Source organism: Colobus angolensis, unplaced genomic scaffold, assembly GCF_000951035.1.
Source record: "Colobus angolensis palliatus isolate OR3802 unplaced genomic scaffold, Cang.pa_1.0 Scaffold177, whole genome shotgun sequence".
Taxonomy (NCBI): Eukaryota; Metazoa; Chordata; class Mammalia; order Primates; family Cercopithecidae; genus Colobus; species Colobus angolensis.
The window spans coordinates 470227-495247 of NW_012114899.1; the positions used below are offsets into that span (position 1 = coordinate 470227).

The 25021-nt window shown below is 36.1% G+C and overlaps 1 protein-coding gene across 1 annotated transcript in view; it reads left to right on the forward strand.

Annotated features, from left to right (window-relative positions):
* Window positions 1-25021, forward strand: part of ATAD1 (ATPase family, AAA domain containing 1) — a 65706-nt gene that overhangs the window by 38092 nt on the left and 2593 nt on the right. The window contains exons 6-9 of the mRNA XM_011938745.1: window positions 4227-4333; window positions 9686-9775; window positions 13002-13052; window positions 24039-24172. Coding sequence (XP_011794135.1) covers window positions 4227-4333; window positions 9686-9775; window positions 13002-13052; window positions 24039-24172 — 382 coding nt within the window. The remainder of the gene's footprint in view (window positions 1-4226; window positions 4334-9685; window positions 9776-13001; window positions 13053-24038; window positions 24173-25021) is intronic.

The following is a 25021-nucleotide window of genomic DNA, read 5'->3' on the forward strand; positions in this document are numbered from 1 at the left end:
ATGGTAATGCATGCCTCTAGTCCCAGCTACTTGGGAGGCTGAGGTGAGAGGATCACTTGAGCCCAGGAGATTAAGGATATTCAGTGAGCCAAGGTCATGCCACTGCACTGCAGCCTGGGCAACAGAGCAAGACCCCATCTTCAAAAAAAAATTCTTCATCTCTTTCGTTTTGAGTCATTTTTACAGTTCCTCATTTAGTTGTGTACTATATTTCATCAATTCTAAGACATACTTTTTTTTTTTTTTTACATTTTAGCATCTTCAGAATTGGGAGAGCATGTTACAATTGAGTTGGCAGCATTTTAAGTTTCTTGTTGGTACATAAAATAATGGTACAACTTAAAAATAATTCAATTTTTGAGTAGGCTATAAAAAGCAATTCTTTCCTTGGCTATTTTTAATCTTTCAACCATTGGGTTTGTTTTTTGTTTATTATATTTGAACTTTAGACGTTCTGCTTGGTTCTTTATAAAATGTTTCCCTTTTTTATGGTAGCTTGCTCTTTTAGAATTTCAATCCCTTTTATATCTTTAGAATTTTAAGCATATTATTTTGGTACAGTTTTTGAATTGCTCTTTTCTGAAATTCTAATTTTACTTTATGTTGACTCTTTTTTTATATAGTGGTTTGTTTCCTTGTGTCATTTGTCTTTAGACTTGTTTTTATGTGAGAATTATTTGTTGCCTAAGAAGATCCAGAATACTTTTTCTGTCCTCTGCTTAGAACTTCAGGGGTCTGATCGTTCAAAACCAATTTTAGATAATTTCTCAGTTTGTGTCTTCCCGGACTGAATGGTGGTACAAATTTAGACTTCATACCTGAAAGAGACTCCCCATGGTCCTAGTTTTTTATGTGTAAGGAGGACATTTTACCCCTCAGAGCCCAGGCAAAGATGGACAAGTTTCCTTGTACAGTGATGAGCAGAATTTTTTTTTCTTGTCTACCCTTTCTGTGAGTGTTAATCCTTCCAAGCATCTTGGCTTCAGCCTGTATGCATACCTGCTGTGTATACAAACACACAGTGGCATAATCACGTCAAGGTTTTCCAACTCTTATGTTCAGTTACACTTTTTTCTGAACTCTGGGATTTTTTTTCTTTGTTTCTTGCAACCTCATATCTTCATTAACCTTTTCTAAAATACATTAATAGTCTTTCTTTTTAATAATGGTTTTAAGTTTGCAGAATTGAGCAGAAATCATATAGAGAGTTCCCATATGCCCCCCCAGATGTATAGTTTCTCCTAGTATTAATACTAGCATAAGACATTTATTAATGAACTAGTATTGATACATTGTAATTAACCAAAGTCCATGGTTTAAGGTTCATTCTTTGTGTTGTACAGTTCTTTGGGCTTTGACAAAGCATAATGTTTTTGATTTATCATTACAGTCTCATACACAATAGTATCAAATATTTGTCCTTCCCTTTTCGTCCCAAACTGCTGGCATCTGCTGATCTTTTTTACTGTCTCTATAGTTGTACCTTTTCTGTAATGTTATAGTTGGAATCATACAATATGTTATCTTTTCATACTGACTTCTTTCCCTTAACAATATGCATTTAAGTTTCCTCTACATCTTTTCATGATTTGATAGCTTATTTTTATTGCTAAATAATATTCTATTATGTAGATGAACCACAGTTAGTTTTTTCATTCATCTATTAAATGACACCTTGTTTTGGGCAGTTAGGAGTAATGCTGCTGACAGCATCATGTGTAGGTTTTCCTGTGGAAACAGGTTGCATCTCAATTGGGTAGAATACCTAGGAGTAAAACAGCTGGCTCATATGGTAAAACAATGTTTAGCTTTGTAAGAAACTAGCAAGCGGTCTTCCAAAGGGGCTGTATCATTTTGCATTTCCACCAGCAATAACTGAGGTTCCTGTTGCTATACATCTTCTCTAGCATTTGGTTTTATTAATTTGGGGGATTTTAGTTATTGTAATAGGTATATAGGTATCTAATAGTTTACCATTTTTTGAATTTGCATTTTTGTAATGACATGATATTGAGCATTGTTTCATATGCTTATTCGTCATCTGTGTATCTTTGTCGAGGTGTTTGTTCAAATCTTTTGCCCATTTTAAAACAACTGTAATATTTTTTATTGTCTGACTTTTTAATTTCTTAATTGGTACATAATAATTGTACATATGTATGAGGTACTTATGCAATGACTAAATCAGGCTAATTGGAATATCCATCACCTCGAAGATGTATCATTTATTTGTATTGGGAACAACAATTAGGTTATTATCTTATTGTTGAACTTTAAGAATTCTTTTTATATTTTGGGTCCAAGTCCTTTACCAGGTATATGTTTGCAAATATTTTTTGCCAGTCTGTGGCTTGTCATTTCATTTCCTTAGCAGTATCTTTCACATAGCAGGAATTTTATTTTATTTTTATTTTTATTTTATTTTGTTTTATTTTATTTTGTTTATTTTGTATATTTTTTTGAGACCGAGTTTCACTCTTGTTGCCCAGGCTGGAGTGCAGTGGTATGATCTCAGCTCACTGCAATCTCTGTCTCCTGGATTCAAGTGATTCTCCTGCCTTAGCTTTCCAAGTAGCTGGGATTACTGGCATTTGCCACTGTGCCTAGCCAGTTTTGTATTTTTAGTAGAGATGAGATTTCACCATATTGTTCAGGCTGGTCTCAAACTTCTGACTTCAAGTGATCCACCTGCCTCAGCCTCCCCAAGTGCTAGGATTACAGGTGTGAGCCACTGTGCCCAGCCAGGAATTTTAAGTCCAACTTACACATTTATTTTTGATGAATCATGCTTTTGGTGTTACATATAAAAATTAATCACCAAGTCCAAGGTCACCTAGATTTTCTTCTATATTATTTCCTAGAAGTTTTAGAATTTTGTGTTCTACATGCACATTTGTGATGCATTTTGTGTTAATTTTTGTGAAAACTACAAAGTCTGTGTCAATTTTTTTTGCTTATGAATGTCCAGTTGCTCCAGCACCATTTGTCAGATGTGCATATACTTTTAAAAAAAAAAAAGCACCTTTCAATCTTATATTATAAAAGAAAATTGTTTTCCCCTTTTCAAAAAAAAATCATTTCGTGTTCATTGTAGATAATTTGGAAGACAGAAAATAAAAGAGAAAGTTAAACTTGTCCTTAAATCCATCCCTGAGCTATAACACAACGTAATTAGCATTTTTGTATATTTCCATAAAAGCTTTTTTACCATGTATAACATATGTATGTGCATTCCAGCATATATGTTTTAAATCATTTTCTGTCCTACATTTTTCTGCTTAATAGTGTTTTACACATTTTTCCGTGTCGTTTTTGTTTATTACTAGGAAACTGCATGAGAAAAAAGTATGCGACCCCATAACTAAGAACACAGTGGGTTCAGGTGACCTAGAAAGTTAAGAGGCAAAATGCACAGGCTTTCCTCTGAGATTCCACATAACTCCTCCAGCCTCTCAGTACTAGATCCTTCATTTTTCTTACGTATGTTGTCGTGAATGTATTTTTAGAGAAGAAACGAAAATTATGAATGATCGTGTTTTAATTTGCCTAATAATTTACCAAGTTTATTGTATCAGAATAATGTCTAAAACACATAGCCCAATTTCTTTGTAATCTTTCATAAAGTTTTCAGCTTTAAAACAATTTTTTCTTTTATTTTCATTTTTCTTAATTGACATAATTACACATATTTATGGGGTATAGAGTGACATTTCAATGATCACTATGGTATATAGTGATCGGATCAGGGTAATTAGAATACCCATCATCTCAAACGTTTTTCATTTCCATATGTTAGGAACATTTGAAATTACATAAAGAGTAAATAAAATAAGGCTAGGCATGGGGGCTTATGCCTGTAATCCCAGCACTTTAAGAGGCCGAGGCAGGAGAATCACTTGAGGCCAGGAGTTCAAGACCAGCCTTGGCAACATAGTGAGACCTGTCTCTACAGAAAATAAAAAAAAAGTTAGCTAGGCATGGTGGCACGTACCTGTAGTGCTAGCTACTCGAGAGGCTGAGGCAGGAGTATCACTTAAGCCTGGGAGTTTGAGGTTGCAGTGTGCTGTAATTGCGCCATTGCACCCCAGCCTGGGCAACAGAGTGAGACCCTGTCTAAAAAAAAAAAAAAAAATAGGGTAAATAATTAATTCTTAATTTCTAAGGTTAAGGACCTTTTACTTCTAGATTATTCTTAATTTCTAAGGTTAAGGACCTTTTGCTTCTAGACTCCTTTCTACGAAACCGTTCAAGTTCTGACCATGAAGCTACAGCCATGATGAAAGCTCAGTTTATGAGTCTCTGGGATGGATTGGATACTGATCACAGCTGCCAGGTATTTGAATAAAATCTGCCCTCAACTTGTGTTGGTTTTTTTGTTCTTAATAGAAAATTTGCTGGACTACTTCTTATGCTTTTGTACAAACTTTTTTCATAATTATGTACACTTATGACTAAGTGATAAGGATCCAAAAGAATATGTTTTGTATAAACTTTATCCAATTTGAGGACGTCATGTTTACCAAAACATTAGTAGATTGACTAAATGCCTGAAACAGACGCAACAGAAGAGAAAACACCAGAGTAAAGCCTGTCCTTGGAATTTTCAGAACCTACAGTGCTAAGGAGAGGAAGTGACTAGTGTCCGTGGGTATTGTGTACATTTTTTAAAAATCTGTTCTTTCTCTTTTCCTTGACTCTTACTTGACTTTTACCGTAATTCCTTATAGTCTTTACTCTCAATTCTTAGTCACTTCCCTGATTTTCATTTGACAGAGTTCATTAGTAGCTGAAACTGACAACACTTCTCACTTCTTGTCATCTAAGCCTATCTTTAGGATCCCAATTTTATACAAGACAGACTTGTATCCTAGGCTTTGTCTCTTCCTCCTGCATGGCTATGAAACCATAGCTTGTTCGCTTGTTATGTGACCAAAGAGAAAGAGCTTTATTTTTCAGTTTTCCTCTTTAGGTTCCCAGTTTTCATTTAGTTTTTGGCCTCTGAATATTCCATGCTTTCTTGTCAGCTCAGTGGTTTAAAAGAAGATTAAAAAGAAGTTAATCTGGCATGTTTGTTTTTTCAGCCAGATTGCTGGAAATAAACGTCCTAGAACCATTTTCCTTTTTTTTTTTTCTTTTTTTTAAATGAATCACTTATATCTCATGGAAAAGTTAACAGTATTCTTTTTTTTTTTAACTTTAGTATTTTCTTTTTTTTTTTTTTGAGATGGAGTCTTGCTGTTGCCCAGGCTGGAGTACCGTGGTGCTATCTCCGCTCACTGCAACCTCCACCTTACAGGTTCAAGCGGTTCTCCTGCTTCAGCCTCCCAAGTAGCTAGGGTTACAAGACATGCACCACCATGCCCAACTAATTTTTGTATTTTTAGTAGAGACTGGGTTTCACTATGTTGGCCAGGCTGGTCTCAAACTCCTGACCTCAGGTGATCCACCCACCTCACCTTCCCGAAGTGCTGGGATTTATAGGCATGACCCACTGCGCCCGGCCAACTTTAGTATTTCCTATTTTGTAATCTGTTTTTGCCTTTTTTAAAAAAGTATTATATTTAGAATTACTTCTTTAAAATTCAGTTATTATTTCTTCAATTATTGTTTATTCTCCATGTTTTATCTCCTTCTGGAATGCCAGTTGGATATATGTAGGACCTTATTTCTATTTCATGTTTTGTTTTGTTTTGTTTTGTTGAGACAGGGTCTTGCTCTTTTGCCCAAGTTGGAATGCAGTGGTGTGAACATGGCTCTCACTGCAACCTCAGCCTCCTGGGCTCAAGTGATTCTCCTGCCTCAGCACCCCAAGTCTCTGGGACTACAGGTGCACGCAACTGCACATGGCTAATTTTGGTGTTTTTTTTGTAGAGACAGAGTTTCATTAACTTGCTCAGGCTGGTCTTGAACTCCTGAGCTCAAGCAGTCTGCCCACTTTGGCCTTCCAAATTTAGCTGGCATTACAGGCTAAGCCACTGTGCCTGGCCTATTTCATGTCTTTTTTAACATCTCTTTCATATTTTCTGTCTTCTTGTGCTATGTCCTGGATAATTTCTTTTCCTTTCTTCTGGTTCATTTGAAGTTCTACTATCTGACTCTTTCATTGAGCTTATTATTTCAAGTATTATATTTTTCAGTTTCAGAAATTCTTCCAGATTGTTTTTCAAATCTATCAGGTCAGTTTTGATAGGCTCTTGCTTATTACTCATGTTTCTAATTGGATTAGAAAATCAGAACCCTGGCATCAACAAGCTGTGTGACCTTGGCCAAATTTTATAATCACTCTGTATCTGTATAGAGGGAATAATATCTATAAAAAGGGAGAATAGAATAGTACCTACCTCAGAACTGTTATGAGGAATTAATCTGAGGAAGTATATAGGCTCTACCACCAGCCTTAGCTTAATTCCTTTACTGCTTTGCAAAATTGTAGGTTAATTTATTTGAGTCTTTTAAATATTTTCTTTTTGTGGCCAGAGGGCTTAAGGATCCCTTAAGCCCACCACATTAGCATAAGTCAAAAGTCTAAACAACATCATTCTCAAGAAGAAAATTAAGCCACATGTCCTCCTTCTACATTATGTTTGTGAAGGTATAGTTTTATTACAAGGAACACATCCTTTAGTTTTTGTTGAATGGTTAGAGAAAAAACATAACATAGATGAATTTAGGTAACATTAATAGAAACATTTTTCATTAATAATTGATTTTGATGAATCTGTGGGGTTTATCAATGGGACTCATGTGTACAGGTTGCCAAAAACTAATTATTCTCCCTGAAAAATAATACTTAAAGCACTTAGACAATTGGATAGTTAGCCCATGTAAGAGAAAATATCTTAATATTATGTACCCTGTCAGAGCATAGTGTTCAGTTATTTTCAGCAGGGGATATAGCAGCAATTGGATGAAGTATTCTCCAGAGCCACTTCATCCAGAGCTCCACAGTGTGATTCTGGTACAGCGTAACTTACAACAGAGTTTTCAGAACCAAAATTCCTTGCTGCACTAATAGCAATTACAGTTTTCATTATGATGAGTTTTGATTTGAGAGAGCAAATGAAGATGCTGCTTTTTTATTAAACTGCAGTCACTTTTTAACCTTTATTATATTTTGGGGGGGTTAAAATTGATATTATTAATTTTGAGTAGTAGTTTTAGACATATTCTACTTTCATATGAACCAGTTAGCTCTTCTCTAGAATTGTCTTTTCTATGATTATGGATAGAGCCCAGTACCCTAGCTAGCTTTCTTATAATATGGTCACCAAGGAACTAGAAATAGAGAACGGCTCAATGAAACCCGTCACTATTTCTGGAAACCTTAGTAACTGATGACATATTTTTCATCTTGAGAGACACGAGACATAAAAGATAGGGTTTTTAGGGTATTCACTGATGAAGTTAAAAGTTTTGAGATGTAAATTTAAGTCTGATTATTTTAAATATGAAATGGTAAAATTATCTTCATGTTTTAAGATTTTTTTAAACTTTTTTAAATTCAGGGGTACATGTGCAGGTTTTTACATAGATAAACTTGTGCCTTGGGGGTTTGTTCTACAGATTATTTCATACCTAGGTATTAAGCCTAGTACCCATTAGTTATTTTTCCTGATCTTCTCCCTCTTCCAGATGAAGCTGGAGGCCATGATTCTTAGCAAATGAATGCAGGAACAGAAAATAAAGATCTTTTTTAAAGTTTGAACAACTAACACCTAAAAGGAGCATTGCTTTCGTTTCTTAAGTAGTAAAAAATTACTGTCGCTTCCTGTTTTAAATTTTAGCTCATTTGTATTGAATTAATATATATGAAAAGGTTCTCTGGTTTTGTTGCTTAAAATCACTCCTTAAAATTTGCTTCTTTATGTAAAACTACAAGTGATTTCAATCACTTTTGTTTTTTCATGAGTATCTGTTATACATAGTCAGTGTTCCAAGTTTTACTAGTTTTATTTGGATTCCTTGATTGTTTTTTAGTATTGCATCCTGTCTACTGGCTTTTAAATTTTGTTTTGCTTTGTCCTGTGTTTCTTCAAATGCTGACCATTTCCCTTTTTTTTCCCCCGAAATATTGACTTAACCACAGTGCCTTTTGTGATTTTTTTTTACTTATACTCATTCATTATCTTATGCTTTTAGTTCATTCACCCACTTTTAAGATTTGTGTGTTTTAAATTTGGAAGAAATTTTTTCTTTTCTATTAATTTTATTGAGTTGTAGAAAGTCAATAAAGAGGCTGGGCATGGTATTTCACATCTGTAATTCCAGCACTTTGGGAGGCTGAGGGGGGAGGATCACTTGAGCCCAGAGGTTTCAGACCAGCATAGGCAACATAGTGAGACCTCGTCTCTACTAAAGACAGAAAAATCAGCTAGGCATAGTGGCGTGTGCCTGTAGTCTCAGCTACTCAGAAGGCAGGAGGATTGCTTGAGCCCAGGAGATTGAGGCTATAGTGAGCCATGTGGGTGGCACTGCATTCCTACCTGGGATACAGAGTAAGACTCTGTCTTCAAAAAAAGGAAAGAAAGAAAATAAAGAAAAATAGGTATGAGCATTAATATTTTGATTTTAGGACCACTTAACACAAATACAAACTTGCATTATGTTGTGTTGTAAAAGTAACATTTTTCAAATTTGTGTTTATATTTTCTTCCTCTAGGTGGCAAACTCTCACAGTTAATTGAAAGTAATTGGGCTCTGAGGCTCCTGAATGTCATTCAATGTAGAGTAGAAGTAGAATATAAGATTTGGATTATTTCAGAAATGTAAAACCTCTTAGGGAGAAATAAGATAATGTTAGAGAAATGTATTTCCATGGAATACCAATAAATTTCACTTTGGATAGCAGATGTGTATTGTTACTGGGTTATACTGAAGTATCAACAGTAAAGGTAATATTGACGTCCTTCAGAAATTAACTTGTTTTATATATCTTTGTTTTTATTTGTGTTTATTTTTAAAGTTCCTTTTTTTTTTTTTTTTTAAATCTCTGCATCCTTTATAAATAAGTGACGTAGACCTAGAAGTTGGCAGGGCTGCCAGCATTTTTAAAAAGAATTCTTCCCAGCATTTTGATGTTTGCTTATACTCTGTTATCTTTGTTTAAAGTTGGATTACTTGAGACTTTATTTCGCATTGAGAAGATATCACCTGCAGTGGGGATAGTACCATGGGACGATGGTGTGAAATATAAGAAAAAGTACATAGTATCTATTACAGTTACCAGAATCTTCAGACTTACTAAGGGGAAATGATTCTCTCTATATAATATTATTTTTATTTAAGGACTTGAATTATCCCCCCATACTCCCAAAATGTATACCCAAGCTATAACATAATGGCTTTCAGTCATTCAACATGTGTTCATTAAACAACCATATTTTGAAAAATACAATAGTTTTTTAAAAGCAAATTTTAATAATTCTTTAGTAGCTATTTGCAACTGAACATTACATATTTTAATTACTAGAAAGATATGAAGTGAAATGCATTAGTTTTCCAGTTTTGCTATTATTTGATTTATTTAGGATTAACTTAAATTTATACCTGTAAATAGTTGAATAATAGTGAATAAGATGATTTAGTTAAAATACCACTTGAATTTTAAAACTAAGCCCTAGTAATAACATTCTCAGAGGAATATAACTGGTAGGTTTAACGCCTTTTTTTTTCTTTATACACTTAGGTCATAGTAATGGGAGCTACCAATCGTCCTCAGGACCTTGACTCTGCTATAATGAGAAGAATGCCTACAAGATTTCACATCAACCAGCCTGTAGGTGGTCTTGATTGATATTATGAAGAGTTAAATATTCACCTTTTTTATAGGTCTTTACCTTCAATTTTAAGAAGGAAATATTTTGTCATATAGGGCTACTTATGACAGGGAAGGAATGGGGCAGAAACCCTGACAGTAGCTTCTTTGTCCTTTCCACTCTCTTTATTTCTATCCTAAGATTAGTGTTACTTGCTTCTCTTCAAAGTATATATATATATATATAGTTATCTCAAGTTTGCCTGGCTATTTTAGTGATTTACTTTAGGATGTAGGAAGTTACCTATATAGGAAGATACATAAGAAAATCTAAATTACAGTTTTGGTTTAGCATAGAATAAAATTGGAGAAATTTGGCTTAAAGAATTATTCTATTCAGAAGGCCTGGCATGAACAACTGGGATTTATTTGATTGAGTATTGGCAGATGTAGTCAGTGCTTCCCTGATAGGATTAATGATGCTGGTAGATATCATAGTTTACCTTAAGAATACAAATGCTTAGATGGTGTTAAACCAGTTCTGCCTTCTTTCTAGCATTTTTTGTTAGTTAGGAAGTACCCTCTAGTAGATAATTATGACTTACCAGTGCACTATAATTTTGACACAGATCTTCAAATCTTGAATCTGTCTGCCTTCAGATTGCAAAGGAAAGAAAAAACAGGTTTTACTAGTAGAAAATATGTTCCATACAATCAGCATGTTACATGTGTTGCCATTTAGTGGAACTTACTCTAATTCCATTTATAATCTGGCTAAAAATCATTTGTCCCATTCATATTCTGTAATTTGTCAGATTGGTTTTTGGTAGTAAACATGATCTCTGAAAGATTGATGGTTATGGACTCTATAAAATTACTCTGATCAACTCTTTACTATAGCTACCACTCTAATAAAGTGGTTAAGTAAATGTGTGCACGTCCTTAGAAAATTTACCCAGTGAATCAATGAAAAGATGTTTAAACTTAATTTAGGAGACTATAAAAATTTATTTAGTATGACTGTTTTTTTTTTTTTTTTTTTTTTTTGAGACAGAGTCTTGCTCTGTCACCCAGGCTGGAGTGCAGTGCCGCGATCTTGGCTCATTGCAATCTCTGCCTCCCAGGTTCAAGTGAGCCTGCCTCAGCCTTCCAGTAAGCTGGGATTACAGGCGCCCGCCACCATCAGCTAGTTTTTGTATTATTAGTAGAGACAAGGTTTCACCATGTTGGCCAGGCTGGTCTTGAACTCCTGACCTCAAGTGATCTGCCTGCCTCAGCCTCCCAAAGTGGGATTACAGGCATGAGCCACCACACCTGGGCTAGTATGACTAATATTTATTGAGCATTAATATGTGTCAGAGACCTGCTAAGGTTTGGTGAATTGGACATGGGCCTGGTCCTCAAAGAACTCTGTTTTGGAGAGGCAGACACAGAAATAAATAATGTAAAATATGCTTCATGAAGGTATGTTTAAAGAACTATGAGAGCCTGAGATGATGATGAAAACTAATATTCTGTCAGGGAAGTCCATGGAATTTCCAGAATCCAGCTGGACCTTGAAGGATGGTAGGAATTTGATAGGCAAATGAGACAAGGAAGGGCTTTCCTGCCAGAATGAACAAAGTCAAGAAGCTGTGGAAGCACTGTTTAATGGTGAGTTCTAAGGGTAGTTTGGTGAGTGCACCAAGGAATATAGGTGGAGAGGAGGCTGGAAAGGTAGACTGCTTCTGGGTTTAGGTGAACTTTATATGCTTTGCACAAGAGTTTAGATTTTATTTTGTAAGCGAGACTTCAGAACTTTTTTTTTTTTAATTTGTTTACCTCATTGGTTCTGAAGATAATTTATAGAATCTCTATCACTAATCCAATAGTTAGTACAATGGACAATTAAGGTTTTTTTATTTTTATTATTATTTTTTAAAGACAGACTCTTGCTCTGTCAGCCATACAATTATAGCCCACTGCAGCTTTGACTCTTGGGCTCAAACAGTCTTTCCACCTGAACCTCCTGAGTAGTTAGGACTATAGGCGTGCACCACCACATTTGGCTAATTTTTGAATTTTTTTATAGATGGGGGTCTCACTGTGTTGCCCAGGCTAGTCTTAACTCCTGACCTCAAGGGACCCTCCTACCTTCGTCTCCCAAAGTGTTAGGACTACTGGCATGAGCCACTGTGCCTGGCCAGCTAAGGTTTTTGATGTACAGTAGAATAGAACATAGGATACAGTAGCATGGAAAGTAGCCAGTATTAAAGTTGTAAATTTAATATGTCCTGTGAGTAATCAAAATGGGTTGTAACAGGTTCTATCAAATTTATTATAAATTTGTATAGTGTTAACAAGAAATGGAAACTTTGTAACCTCCATTTTATTCCATTGTTAGTGAATACACTTTATAGGTTAGTTTTTTTCTTATGTAACTTACTATGTAAAGTGTATGGTTAATCTTAAAACTTTTCTCCAAGTGAAATGTTTAACAAAAAGTATTTATTGGTGATCATATAATATATCAAATTAACCTTCCTACTTGACACACTTGAATTACCAAAAGGGCAGGGTTTGGTTTCTTTTTCAGGTAATTTGATTTGGTAGTCATTGTAACCAGCTGTTTTGTGATGTTTGTGGGAATAGGGGTAAGTTCAGCCATGATAGTTTTAAAAAGCATCTATATTGACTATATAGCTGAGGGATTCTATAAAAGGAGCTAAATGTAGTTTGTACTTATTGTATGGTGTAAAAATAGGAATTGTCACTGGGGGAAAGCATACAGACATGTAAACAAATATATCATCACTAAATTAAAATTCACTAATATAAATTAGTGGTCAAAGAAGGAGGAGGAAATGGAGGAACTGAGAAGTTACTGTTGCTATCTCTTTAAATTACTGATAATAAATTTTATAATGAGTTTTCATGAGTTTACTACATGAAGGGAAAAAATTGAAGATTGCTGAAGTATAGAGGGAAGACGTTATAGTCGTAGATATTCATTTACTCATTGAAGATTAGAGGTGTGTTATTTCCCAAACGTTGTACTAGGCACTGGGGATGACAGTAAGAAGATACAGTTCAGTAGGAGAACTAGAGATGATTACTCTAGAGTCTTGAATCTAGTTGCTTTGACCTCTTCAAAGTTTCTGTCATCTCCTGTAAGTATTGAGAGAGACCTTAGAAGGGACAAAATATTAGGAACACTAATTGATCTTTAAAAAATAAAAATGCTAACTGGAAATTATCCTGCTTTTAGGCTTTAAAACAGAGAGAAGCAATCCTGAAACTCATCTTGAAAAATGAAAATGTAAGTAGAAAATAAAATTTTTTTCCCCATCCTATAAATATGATGTTCATAAAGTTATTCTAGAGAAAAATGAGGAAGGAATCTGAGAATGATATACTCCAGGGATCCCCAGCCCCTGCAGCCACAGACTGGTACTGGTCCATGGCCTGTTAGGAACTGGGCCACACAGCAGGAGGTGAGCTGCGGGCTAGAGCTCCACTTCCTGTCACATCATCAGCGGCACTGGATTCTCATAGGATTGCAAACCCTATTGTGAACTGTGCGTGCGAGGGATCTAGGTTGCTCGCTTCTTATGAGAGTCTAATAATAAATGTAATGCACTTGAATCATCCCCAAACCATGCTCTGCTCCTCCACTTTTCCAGGTCTGTGGAAAAATTGTCTTCCACAAAATCAGTCCCTGATGCCAAAAAGGCTGGGGCACTGATACACCTTTGAACTTGACCTGAATCCTTTTGGTTGCTTATGTAATTCAGTAACTATCGTATATGTGAGTTAAAGATACTTTTCTTATGTTTTTAGAGCCATGTGCTTTTGTATATGTGCATTAAAATGCTGTGATAATTTTCAGACTAGTCTCTGATTTTATGTAAGATACATTTGTTTTTCTACAGAATTTTTTTGTTGTTGTTTTTTACTTAATTGCATTTTTTTAACCTTTCCCTGTGGTGATGAAAATTGCAGTATTTTTTGAAGTTGAAATTTAAATTTAAGAAGTTGTGATAATCAAAATCTTCAATAGCTTTTGTGTTTAATGTTTTTTTGGTCATATGGTTCAAAAATTAAAGTATATTTAATAATATGCAGAGAAAAATCTTCTTCCCTTTTTTCCTGTATATATTTTTTTCTTTTCTTTTCTTTTTTTCCTTTTTTTTTTTGAGGCAGAGTGTCACTCTGTAGCCCAGGCTGGATTGCAGTGGCATAGTCTCCGCTCACTGCAACCTCTGCTTCCCAGGTTCATGCGATTCTTGTGTCTCAGCCTCCCGAGTAACTGGGATTACAGGCATGTGTCACCACACCCGGCTAATTTTTGTATTTTTACCATTTTTTTTTGTATTTTACCATGTATTTTTACCGTGGTTTCACCATGTTGGCCAGGCTGGTCTTGAACTCCTGGCTTCATGTTATTTCTCTCTCCTTTTATTTACTTATTTTTTACATAAACTATCAATAACACATACACACTGTTCTGTGCGTTACTTTTTTTACTTATCTTTGAGATCTTTCCATATTAGCATCTAGTATCCTTATTCTGTTGTCTCTCCTTGTTTTTGCACTACATAGGATTCCATTGTGTGGACATTCTGGAATTTAGTTAATGCCACATTGAAGGACATTTGGATTGATTCTGGTCTTTCCCTATTATAAAAATTCTACATTTAATAACCTTGTGTGCATGTGATTTCATACTTGTGCAGGAATATTAGTAAAGTAAATTATCCAGGAGCAGAATTGCTAGATCAAAGGTTAGAGTGTTTATAATTTTGGTAGCTATTGCCAAATTGTTCTGGTTTACTCATATTCCTGTAATAAAGAGTGCCTCTTTTCCTGTAGTTTTGCCAACAGAATGTTATGGAACTTCATGCCAACTTAATAGGTAGAAAATGGTTATCTCTCTGTTTTTTTGTTTTTGTTTTTGTTTTTTCTTTTTTGAGACGAGGTCTCTCTCTCTCTGTTGCCTAGCCTGGAGTACAGTGGTGTGATCAGGGCTCACTGCAGCCTTAAGCTCCTGGGCCCAAGTAATCCTCCCGCCTCACCCTCCCAAGCAGATTACAGGCATGTACCACCAAGCCTGGCTAATTCTTTCTATTTATTTATTTATTTTGTTGAGACAGGATCTTGCTGTGTTACCCAGGCTGGTGTTGAACTCCTGGGCTCAAGCAGTCCTCCTGCTTTGGCCTCCCAAGGCTGGAATTATAGGCATGAGCCACCACACCTGGTCAAAGGTGGTTATCTCATTAAAGTTTTAATTTGCATTCTTTAGGGATGGAATGAATAGTGTATGTTTAAGAATCATTTGAATTTTTTTTCTGTGAACTGTAATTCATATATTTTGCCCATTTTTCTATTGCAGTGCTCCTTTTCATAATAAATCTGTAGGAACTCTGTGTATTATGGAGATTTGCCCTTTGTGTGATTTGAAAATATTTTTTTCCAAGTTGTCTTTCGATTTTATTGGAGTTTTCTCTTCCCCACCCGCCCCCAACTTTACGGCTTCTGGATTTGGAAAGGCTTTTCCCACTCCCAAGTTTATAAAAGAATTTTCCACACTTTCAAACTCTTGCTACCTGTTTTCTCAAAACTTGATAACTGCATATAATTGAGTAACATGGTATTCCTTTTAATCCCAAACTTAACATCTAAACTCACTGTTAGAACTCACTATATAAACTAATAAATCAAATAGATTCTGATAGTGAATGAGCCTTAGTAGAAATGCTACTTTTATCAAAATACTTGTATTTGTATGACTTCCCTCCTTCCTTGAATTACCATAAACCCCATGGCTAATTCTTCTCTAGCCGTACCCTACTTCCACACTTCCTACTTTTTCCCATTATAGCTCACCTGTAAATGTTTTAGTTGTATCTCTAAAAGAAAAAGATTCTTTTTTTTACCCTAGCCTCATTGCCATGTTATACCTATCAAACAGTTGACAGTAAGTCATTATTTTCATTATCTAGTCTATGTACAAGTCTCTGATTATCTCTTTTTAAATACCTTTTTTTAACCATGTATTTGTTTGACTCAAGATCCATATGAATTTCCTAATTTGTAATTATTTGATAGTTTTTATGTCTCTCTTAATTTATGGGTTATAGGTTCTTCCCTCATCTTGCTTCCTCCCCCGCACCCACCCTTTTAAAATTATTTACTGGAGAAACTAGGTTGCGTTTGTCCTGAGTTGTCCACAGTCTGGGTTTTGCCAATTGCAGAGGAGTAGTTGTTCCTCTAAAATTGGTAGTTGGATCAAGAGACCAGCTGAAGTTCAGGTTGGTGGGGAGGAGACACAGGACAGGACAGCACAGCTTCGTAGGCAGAATTATATTCTTCCATCAGGAGAAACATATCTCGGTGGCTTGTATGTTTTACATTTCAATCTTTAACATATTTGGAATTTAGGTAGATGATATGCAGTATGAATCCAACTTTGGTTTTGTTTTTCTAGATGGATACCTAGTTGTCCAATACCCCCTTTTTTGTGTGTGTGACGGAGTCTTGCTTTGTCACCCAGGCTGGAGTACGGTGGTGTGATCTCTGCTCACTGCAACCTCTCCCTTCCAGGTTCAAGTGATTCTTGTGCCTCAGCTTCCCAAGTAGCTGGGATTACAGGCACGTGCCACCACGCGTGGCCAATTTTTTGTATTTTTTCATAGACACGGGGTTTCATCATATTGGCCAGGCTGGTCTTGAAGTACTGAGCTCAAGTGATCCACGTGCATCGGCCTCCCATAGCACTGGGATTCCAGGCGTGAGCCACTGCGCTCAGCCCATTTTTTTTTTTTTTGTAGCCACTAGAGGTGCCACTTTTACCAAATTCTCATATGTATTGACTGTGTTTCTGGACTTTAAATTCAGGTCTTGGTCTTTTGTATGTTTATGCCCTAGCATCATACTGTTTTAATTATTGAGGCTTTGTAAGTTTTAGTATCTGGTAGAACTGTATATCCCTTTTTGTCCCCGAGCCCCAAGGTTATTTTAATTCTTTTTCTCTGCATAAATTTTAGAATCAATTTGTCTTACGTAGGAAAAAAAACAAACATTAATATTTTGGGGGGAATCTCATTTAAAAGTATCTTTTTGATGTTGAATTTTTCTGCCCAACGGTATATATGTCTTTCTGGGTTGTTTACCTTTGTGTCTTTCAGTAGTGTTCTAATGATTTATTTATTTTTTAAAGAGATAGGCTATCTTATCAAGCAGAGTTCCATGGAACTTACAAAAAAAAAAAAAAAGACCGAAAGAGATAGGGTCTCACTTTGTTCTCACTCTGTTTACCCAGGCTGTTGTGTTGTTTTTTAAGGGTCTCACTGTATTACCCAGTCTAAAGTGCTGCGATGTGATCATAGTGCACTACAACCTTGACCTCCTGGGCTCAAGTGATCTTCCCACCTCGGTCTCCCAAGTAGCTAGGACTACACACATGCTTCATCATGCACAGCTAGTTGTTTTTGTTCTTTAAAAAATTTTTTGTAGAGAAAGGCTCACTCACTATGTTACCCAGGCAGGTCTTGAACTCCTGGCCTCAAGCTCTCCTCCTGCCCTGGCCTCCCAAAGTGCTAGGATATAGGCGTGAACCACCATTCTCGGCCTGTTTCCTTAAAAACATATCAAAATAACATATAGTGTATGCAAAAGTTTAAAGAACCTAGCAAATTACAAAGATTGGGATCAGTGGTTATGAATCATTTTGGAGGAAGCGTGTCATAGGGCCCTTTAAGAATGAGATAAAAGTAGTCTTTTCTAAGAAAACTACATATGTACATGAAATGTGTACACCTGAAATTCCTAAAATCCTCCATGTTTTTTAGGTAAGGAACTTTGGTCCTAGACAAGAAATCAGTAAAGAAATCAGCAACTTCCGTCTCCTGGGTTCAAGCAATTCTCCTGCCTCAGCCACCTGAGTGGCTGGGATTATAGGCGCGCGCCACCACACCCAGCTAATTTTTATGTATATACATATATTCTTAGTAGAGACGGGGTTTCACCATGTTGGTCAGGCTGGTCTCAAACTCCTGACCTCATGATCCGCCTGCCTCAGCCTCCCAAAGTACTGGGATTACAGGCATGAGCCACCATGCCCAGCTGCCTTTTAATTGAATTTTTGGTAGCTGCTTTCAAAAAGACATTGTGTAATCCTGTCACTTTGAGAGGCCAAGGGAGGCGGATCACCTGAGGTCAGCAGTTTGAAACCAGCCTGGCCAACATGGTGAAACCCTGTCTCTACTAAAAATACAAACAAATTAGCTGGGCATGGTGGCTGGCACCTGTAACCCCAGCTACTTGGGAGGCTGAGGCAGGAAAATCACTTGAACCCCGGAGTCGGAGGTTGCAGTGACCCGAGATCGTGCCACTACACTCCAGCCTGGGTGACAGAGTAAGACTGTCTCAAAATAAATAAAAAGTGTAGTTGTGGTGCTGTTTAGATAAAACACAATTGGTAAACCTTTAACAGTGATAGACACCAGTGAAAAGTTTAGAGAAGAAAATAAAGGGGATAGTTAACAAGTTCCTTTGAATTAGGATGGCTATGGTGTGGCTAGACATTTAACAGATATTAGAAGGTAGTTACTGACAGTTTTGGAGACTTTAAGTTAACCAGTACAGTTATTTAATTTAAACCATTTTAATGAAGGATCATATTGCATGACTGGAAGTTTATAACATTTTTGAAATGTAATGTGGTCTAGTGTAGCTGGAGATGATGCAGATGATTTACATATAGCTGATTAATATGAGTATAAGTGATGAAATTTAAGCCCTTTTTCTTGTAACATAGCCATAAATTACACAGGTTATTTAGTTTCACATTTAAACTTAAGAAGTTACTCATGGCCGGGCGCGGTGGCTCAAGCCTGTAATCCCAGCACTTTGGGAGGCCGAGACGGACGGATCACGAGGTCAGGAGATCGAGACCATCCTGGCTAACACGGTGAAACCCCGTCTCTACTAAAAAATACAAAAAACTAGCCGGGCGAGGTGGCGGGCGCCTGTAGTCCCAGCTACTCCGGACGCTGAGGCAGGAGAATGGCGTGAACCTGGGAGGCGGAGCTTGCAGTGAGCTGAGGTCTGGCCACTGCACTCCAGCCCGGGTGACAGAGTGAGACTCCGTCTCAAAAAAAAAAAAAAAAAGGAAGTTACTCATGTCAGTGCTGGGCATGATGACTCATGCCTGTAATCCTAGCACTTCTGAAGGCCATGGTGCAAGAATCACTTGAGGCCAGGAGTTTGAGACAGGTCTGGGCAACATGATGAGACCTCACCTCTACAAAGAAATTTTAAAATTTAACTGGGTGTGCCTAGCTACTCGGAAGACTGAGGCAGGAGGATCACTTGAGCTTAGAAGTTCAAGGCTGCAGTGAATGCACCACTGCATTCTAGCCTGGGTGACAGAGCAAGACCCTGTCTCTTAAAAAAAAAATAAATAAGAGGAAGAAATTATATATGTCTCTAAATTTTAGTATTTAGTATTCTGCTTTCTTAAATAGTACTGTCTTTTAGGATTATGTTTTTCATAGCTACAGGAAATTTTTTTTTTTTTTTTTAAGACAGTCTCTGCTTTGTCACCCAGGCTGGAGTGCAGTGGCACGATCTCAGCTCACTCTAGCCTTCCTGGGCTCAAGTGATCCTCCTACCTCAGCCCCCTAAGTATCTGGGACTACAGGTGCATGCCACCACACCCAGCTAATTTTTTGTATTTTTAGTAGAAGTGGGATTTCGCCATGTTGCCCGGGCCAGTCTAGAACTCCTGAGCTCAAGAGATCCACCCATCTCAGCCTCCCAAAGTGCTAGGATTACAAGCATGAGCCATCCCGCCCAGCAGATACAGGGGATTTTTAGCAATTCTGTTTCTTATTCATAAAACCACAAAGTATAGTTTCTAATCAGTTTTATGTTGCAAAATATGAATACTCCCTGGATAACTGCTGACATGAGAACATCTTGTCATTTCCCACTGGTTGGTATTTGTATGCTGAAGGATTACTGCTACTTCAATAAAATCTGGAGAAAATTCATTTAATTTTGTTAAAGATGCCTCAAATCAGTAGCACATATATTTATTTGGTAAACTGAGCACCATCATGCTTATACATTGTGGAGCTGAATGAGGGTTTTTTGTTTGTTTGTTTTTTAATTCACATGAACTTCCAGAGTTTGAATTCTTCTTCTCTGAATAAAAGATTGAAACTTTTGAAATGATACCGTGTTCTACTCTTTTACAATTCTTTTATTGATAGGTACTCCTTAACATGATTCGCTTATTTTAAAAAGATAGTGTAGTGATTTTGGCTTAAGGTTTTAAGTATAAGAAGAATTAGCACTGATAAAATGTATACCCTATGAAGGTATTTTGTCTGACTTTAAGGAGGTAGCTTTTTTCCCTATACAAACTGACCTGAATTTACTTTTATATGATATAGCAGCAATAGTTGTTTTTGTTTTTTGTTTTGAGACAGAACTGAGGGTCTCCTACATTCTAGCTGACCAGCCTCGTCATTCTAGCCAGACTGGAATGCAGTGGTGTAATCGTAGCTCACTGCAGCCTTGAACTCCTTGGCTCAAGTCATCCTCCTGCCTCAACCTCCTGAGTAGCTAGATACTCAGCTAGTTAACAAAAATTTTTTTTGTTGAGATGGAGTCTGTATTAGCCCATTCACAAACCACTATAAAGAACTACCTGAGACTGGATAACTTATGAAGAAAAGAGGTTTGATTGACTCACAATTCCACAGGCTGTACAGGAAGCATGGCTGGGAGGCCTCAGGAAACTTACAATTATGGTGGAAGGTGAAGGGGAAGCAAGCACGTCTTACCATGGCAGAGCAGGAGAGGGAGAGAGTGAAGGGGGAAGTGCCACACACTTTTAAACCATAAGATCTTGAGAGAACTCACTATCATGAGACAGGGGGAATCTGCCCCCATAATCCAATCACTTCCCAACAGGTCCCTCCCCTAACATTGGGAATTAAATTCAACATGAGACTTGGGTGGGGACACAGAGCCAGACCATATCAGGGCCTCCTCACTTGCCCCAGCTGGTCTTGAAATAAAATTATAAGTGTAAAATGCTTAGAATACAGAGATGTTATTTACAAACATACTATTATTGGTGGATATAATAATAAACAACTGCACATAAGTAAGTATCATTCTTTCAAGTTATTTTCAAAGTCTGTTAACTTATTTTGCTGTTGCTGCCTATACTCAAAATCTTTTTAACTTGGGAGTTGCTTTCAGAGTTGCCTAATGAAAAGGTTCTCATTATTTCATGGTTTATCTAAAAGCTATTTTACAACAAAATGAACAAAATAAAAGTATTTAGAGTGCTTGCCATGTGCAAAGCATTTTGGTGAGCTATACATTGTTTTATTTAATCCTCGTTTCTCTAAGGAGTACATATTAGTCCTATTTTTACAGCTGAGGAAACTGAACCCCAGAGAAGTTATGTAATAACTTGCCCAGGATTACACAAAGAAGTGATGGAGCCTAATCTTAACCATTAGGGTATGGTACCTCTTAATTAAATCTTGCTCCCCCAGTGACGGGAATCTTCTTTTCTTTGTTTTCTTATACTTGGTTGGTTCATCTTTCTAACTGTATCATCTTGTCAGGCACAAGATTTGTGAGTGGTTAGAACATAGGGTGGCCCCATAACGGAGTGGTCCAAAGACAGGAGGAAGTGTTGGATGTTTAATTTTTAACATCTCATAGTATAGTTTGGAAAGCTCTTTAAAGTAGTTTGTTAAATGTATGAAATATTTCAAACAGATAAACAAATAGCCCTATTCCACCTATATTTAACAGGCAATTTTAATGTATTTCCACATTTGCTTCATATTTTTTTTAATTAAGTACAACTTTAAGCAACCATTGTCCATCTCCCATTATCACCATCATTGGTAAACTGCTGTCCAGGAGTTGATAAAGTGTATCAATCCCATGAATATATGTGAACAGATACCTAATACATGTGTATAGATATATGTTATTTTTATTCTTTTTACAAACAGTAGAAAAATTAGATCCTTGTATGTGTCTGTCTCTTAAGGACACATGAGAAGAGTTTCTCAATTCACAAAAAATTTAAAACTACAAAGGAAAGGGAATAGAGAAGTCTGACTGTAATCAGACTTAAAGCTTCTGTATCACGGGATAACATGAACAAAGTGAAAAAACAAGCCGCAACCAAAATATTTGCAACCCTATAACCATCAAAGGACTAAGATCTAAATTATATACATGTATGTACGTTAGATCACAGGTGCTGTCACCAGTCCTAAGAACTCACTGATGTGGCTGGCAGTACATGAGACATAAGTTAAAAATCTTCCAGTATTGTGAATTTGTCCATTTTTATATGTAATTAAATAAATTTTTGCTGTATGTTTTGAGGCCATGTTACATGTATGTCTACAAGTGCAGAATTGTTATATTTTTCTGGTGAAATTTTTTTTATCATTATATAATGGATTCTCAGTTATTCATTTTGAGTAAAAGTCTGATGTAACTAGAACTATATTAGCTTTCTTTTTATTAAAAGCTGATATCTTTCAGCCTTTTACTTCCTGCTTTTCGTTGTTTTTATTTCAAATGTAACACAAAGCCTGTTTTTTTCCTTTCAGCATCAGTATGTCTTTTATAAACTTCAAATAGCTACAGTTTGGGTTCTTCTGTATAAAATCTTTTACCAGCCAAGTTTAGTCCATTTGCATTTATGGTGATTACTCATAAATTTGGATTCATTCATTATTATTTTAATGCTTTCCATTTATGCTTTTTCTTTGCTTATTTGTCCCCCTCAAGTCCTGAGTTTGTTAATACTGCTCTTATATTCTTTATTCTGTTTTTCTCCCTTCCTCTGTTGGTTTGGAAATTACACATTCTCTTTCTTTCCTTTAGTGGTACCCTTTCTGTCCTTTAGTGGTACCTATGTATTTTGACATACATAAATAAAGTCTAAGTTAATAATATCTGTACCCTCTTTTTAATGCTTTAATTGTAACACTTTAGAATACCTTAATGTAGATGTCTCCTCCGTCTTACATGTTCTTATTATATAGCATTTTAGCTCTACTTTGTTTTTGTACTCCAAATGATTATGACTACTATAATTATTATTACTACTATTTATATAGCTAAAGTTTATTTAGATTTATCCATGTATTTACCATTTGCTTTGCTTATCATTGCTGCTTGCACTCCTGCCCTCTGGGTTCAGTTTTCTTTTTATCAAAAAACATGATTTATCTTCATGTAACCCTCACGTTTAGGAAAAAGAGCACTGTCATGTGAGGTCACAGTTGCAGAGCTGGCAGTGTTGTCTCACCTTCAAGTCTCTTGTCCTTGTGTAGAGTTGCTCTTCTTCCTAAAACACTGTGTCTTCCACAAATACAAAGGGAATTTAGTAAAATACAAATGCAAATGGGAATTTAGTAACTATAAGGTGGCATTTCACATCAGTGGGGGAAAGTAAATGTTGCTGTAACAAGTGATGAGCTAAATGGGGGAAAAATACAGCTGGACCTCACTATATTGTGTTCAAATCCTGGCTCTGACCATGTTTACCTGTCCAGGTCTCATGATTCTTATCTGAAAATGAAATTGATAGTTTTTGAGAAGATTAAATGAGAATAATACATACAAAGTACTTACCCCAGTGAATGAGACATAAGAATCATTTACTAGATAGTAGTCATAGGTTTTTTCCTTGCTTATTTTCTCTTCTTAATCTGTACATAAGTTTAGTATGATTAGACTATCTCAAGTCTATTATGTGTCTAGGACAGTCACTTAATTGGCTTGACTATAAGCTTAGCTTGAGGAGCAAAAGTTTAGGTGCTAAATTCATGTTGAGATAATAGAATACCAAGCATTACAATTAAAAGGAATGTTAAGAGTTTTTTTGTGTGTTTTTCTGTAATGGACTCTGGAGTTAATTACATTTGCCAAGTACTGTATGTTGAATATATTACAGAAAAATGTCACCTCGGTACCTTCTTGAGAGATATCAAAGCAAGTCCAATATCTGTTCTTCCTCATCACTCTACAGTGTATCTAGTAATAATTATTTGTCTTAATCATAAGGACAAATAATGAAAATTATATTTCAAATTTCTAAGCTTTTGTGGTTAAAAAAGCTTCTAGAAACTATTGTTTCTCCTCCCATGCTGTTATAATATGCTTAACTTTCTTTAAGATGGGTGTTTGGTAGTATTTGCAATATATTTATTTTTGTTTTTTAAGCATGTTTTTATATTTGTTTAAGGTGGATAGGCATGTAGACCTGCTAGAAGTTGCCCAGGAAACTGATGGCTTTTCAGGAAGTGACCTAAAAGAGATGTGTCGAGATGCTGCCCTCCTCTGTGTTAGAGAATATGTTAATTCTACATCAGAAGAAAGGTATATTATTTTGACTTGATTTTTAATACTTGTCAAAACCTTTTAGAGCTTTTAGGTTAGTTTCTTTTATTTTGCTTTGTATTAGAAACACCACTTATGAAATAAAAGGTAAATTTGGATTATCACCGCCTGCAACTTTGTTTATTGCCATTTTTCCAAAGCCGAATTCTGAAAATGAAGGAGGGCAGAATTGTGGGAAGGGTCTAGAATGAAGGAGAAAAAAAGTTGAATTTCTTCTGATGATCCATGGAAATTTCACATGTAAATGTGAGGAGAGTTGGAAGTATTGAAGACTAGACCTCAATTTGTTAACAAATATGTATTTACTAAACAAAGAAACCATTTATCACTGCAGCAAATTTTACTTGGAACCAGTTCCAAAGTGTAGTGAAATTGAGAACCCAATTTTTTACCAGCCTTATTTCAGCAAAGATACTAGTGAACTGGGATAATTCAGCCCTAGTGAACCATGTCCTTTAAGGAAGTTTCCTAAAAGGCTACTTGCCTATTATACTGCATTTCTTTTCAGAATATCAACCTTCTGACAATTTCTGTGATTCTTGGTCAACCCCAGTGTACTCTTTGGGGTTGTGTTAAAGGAATTCTCCAACTCTTGTCCCTTTGTTTCGTGGTCTCCCTTCCTCACCTTCCTAGTGTTTTCACTCCTTGCCTGTGGTATTCATATATATAGTTGCAGTGTGTTGCCATAGCAAACTTCAGCAAAAAAATGTTTTGCGGGCTTTGATATAGAAAGGTCTACATGAAAGCTATTCTGTCAACTGGTAGCTGTGTATGCAGTGGCTCTGGACCCATCATCATTAGTGTACCCTCAGAATCTACTGTCCAAAG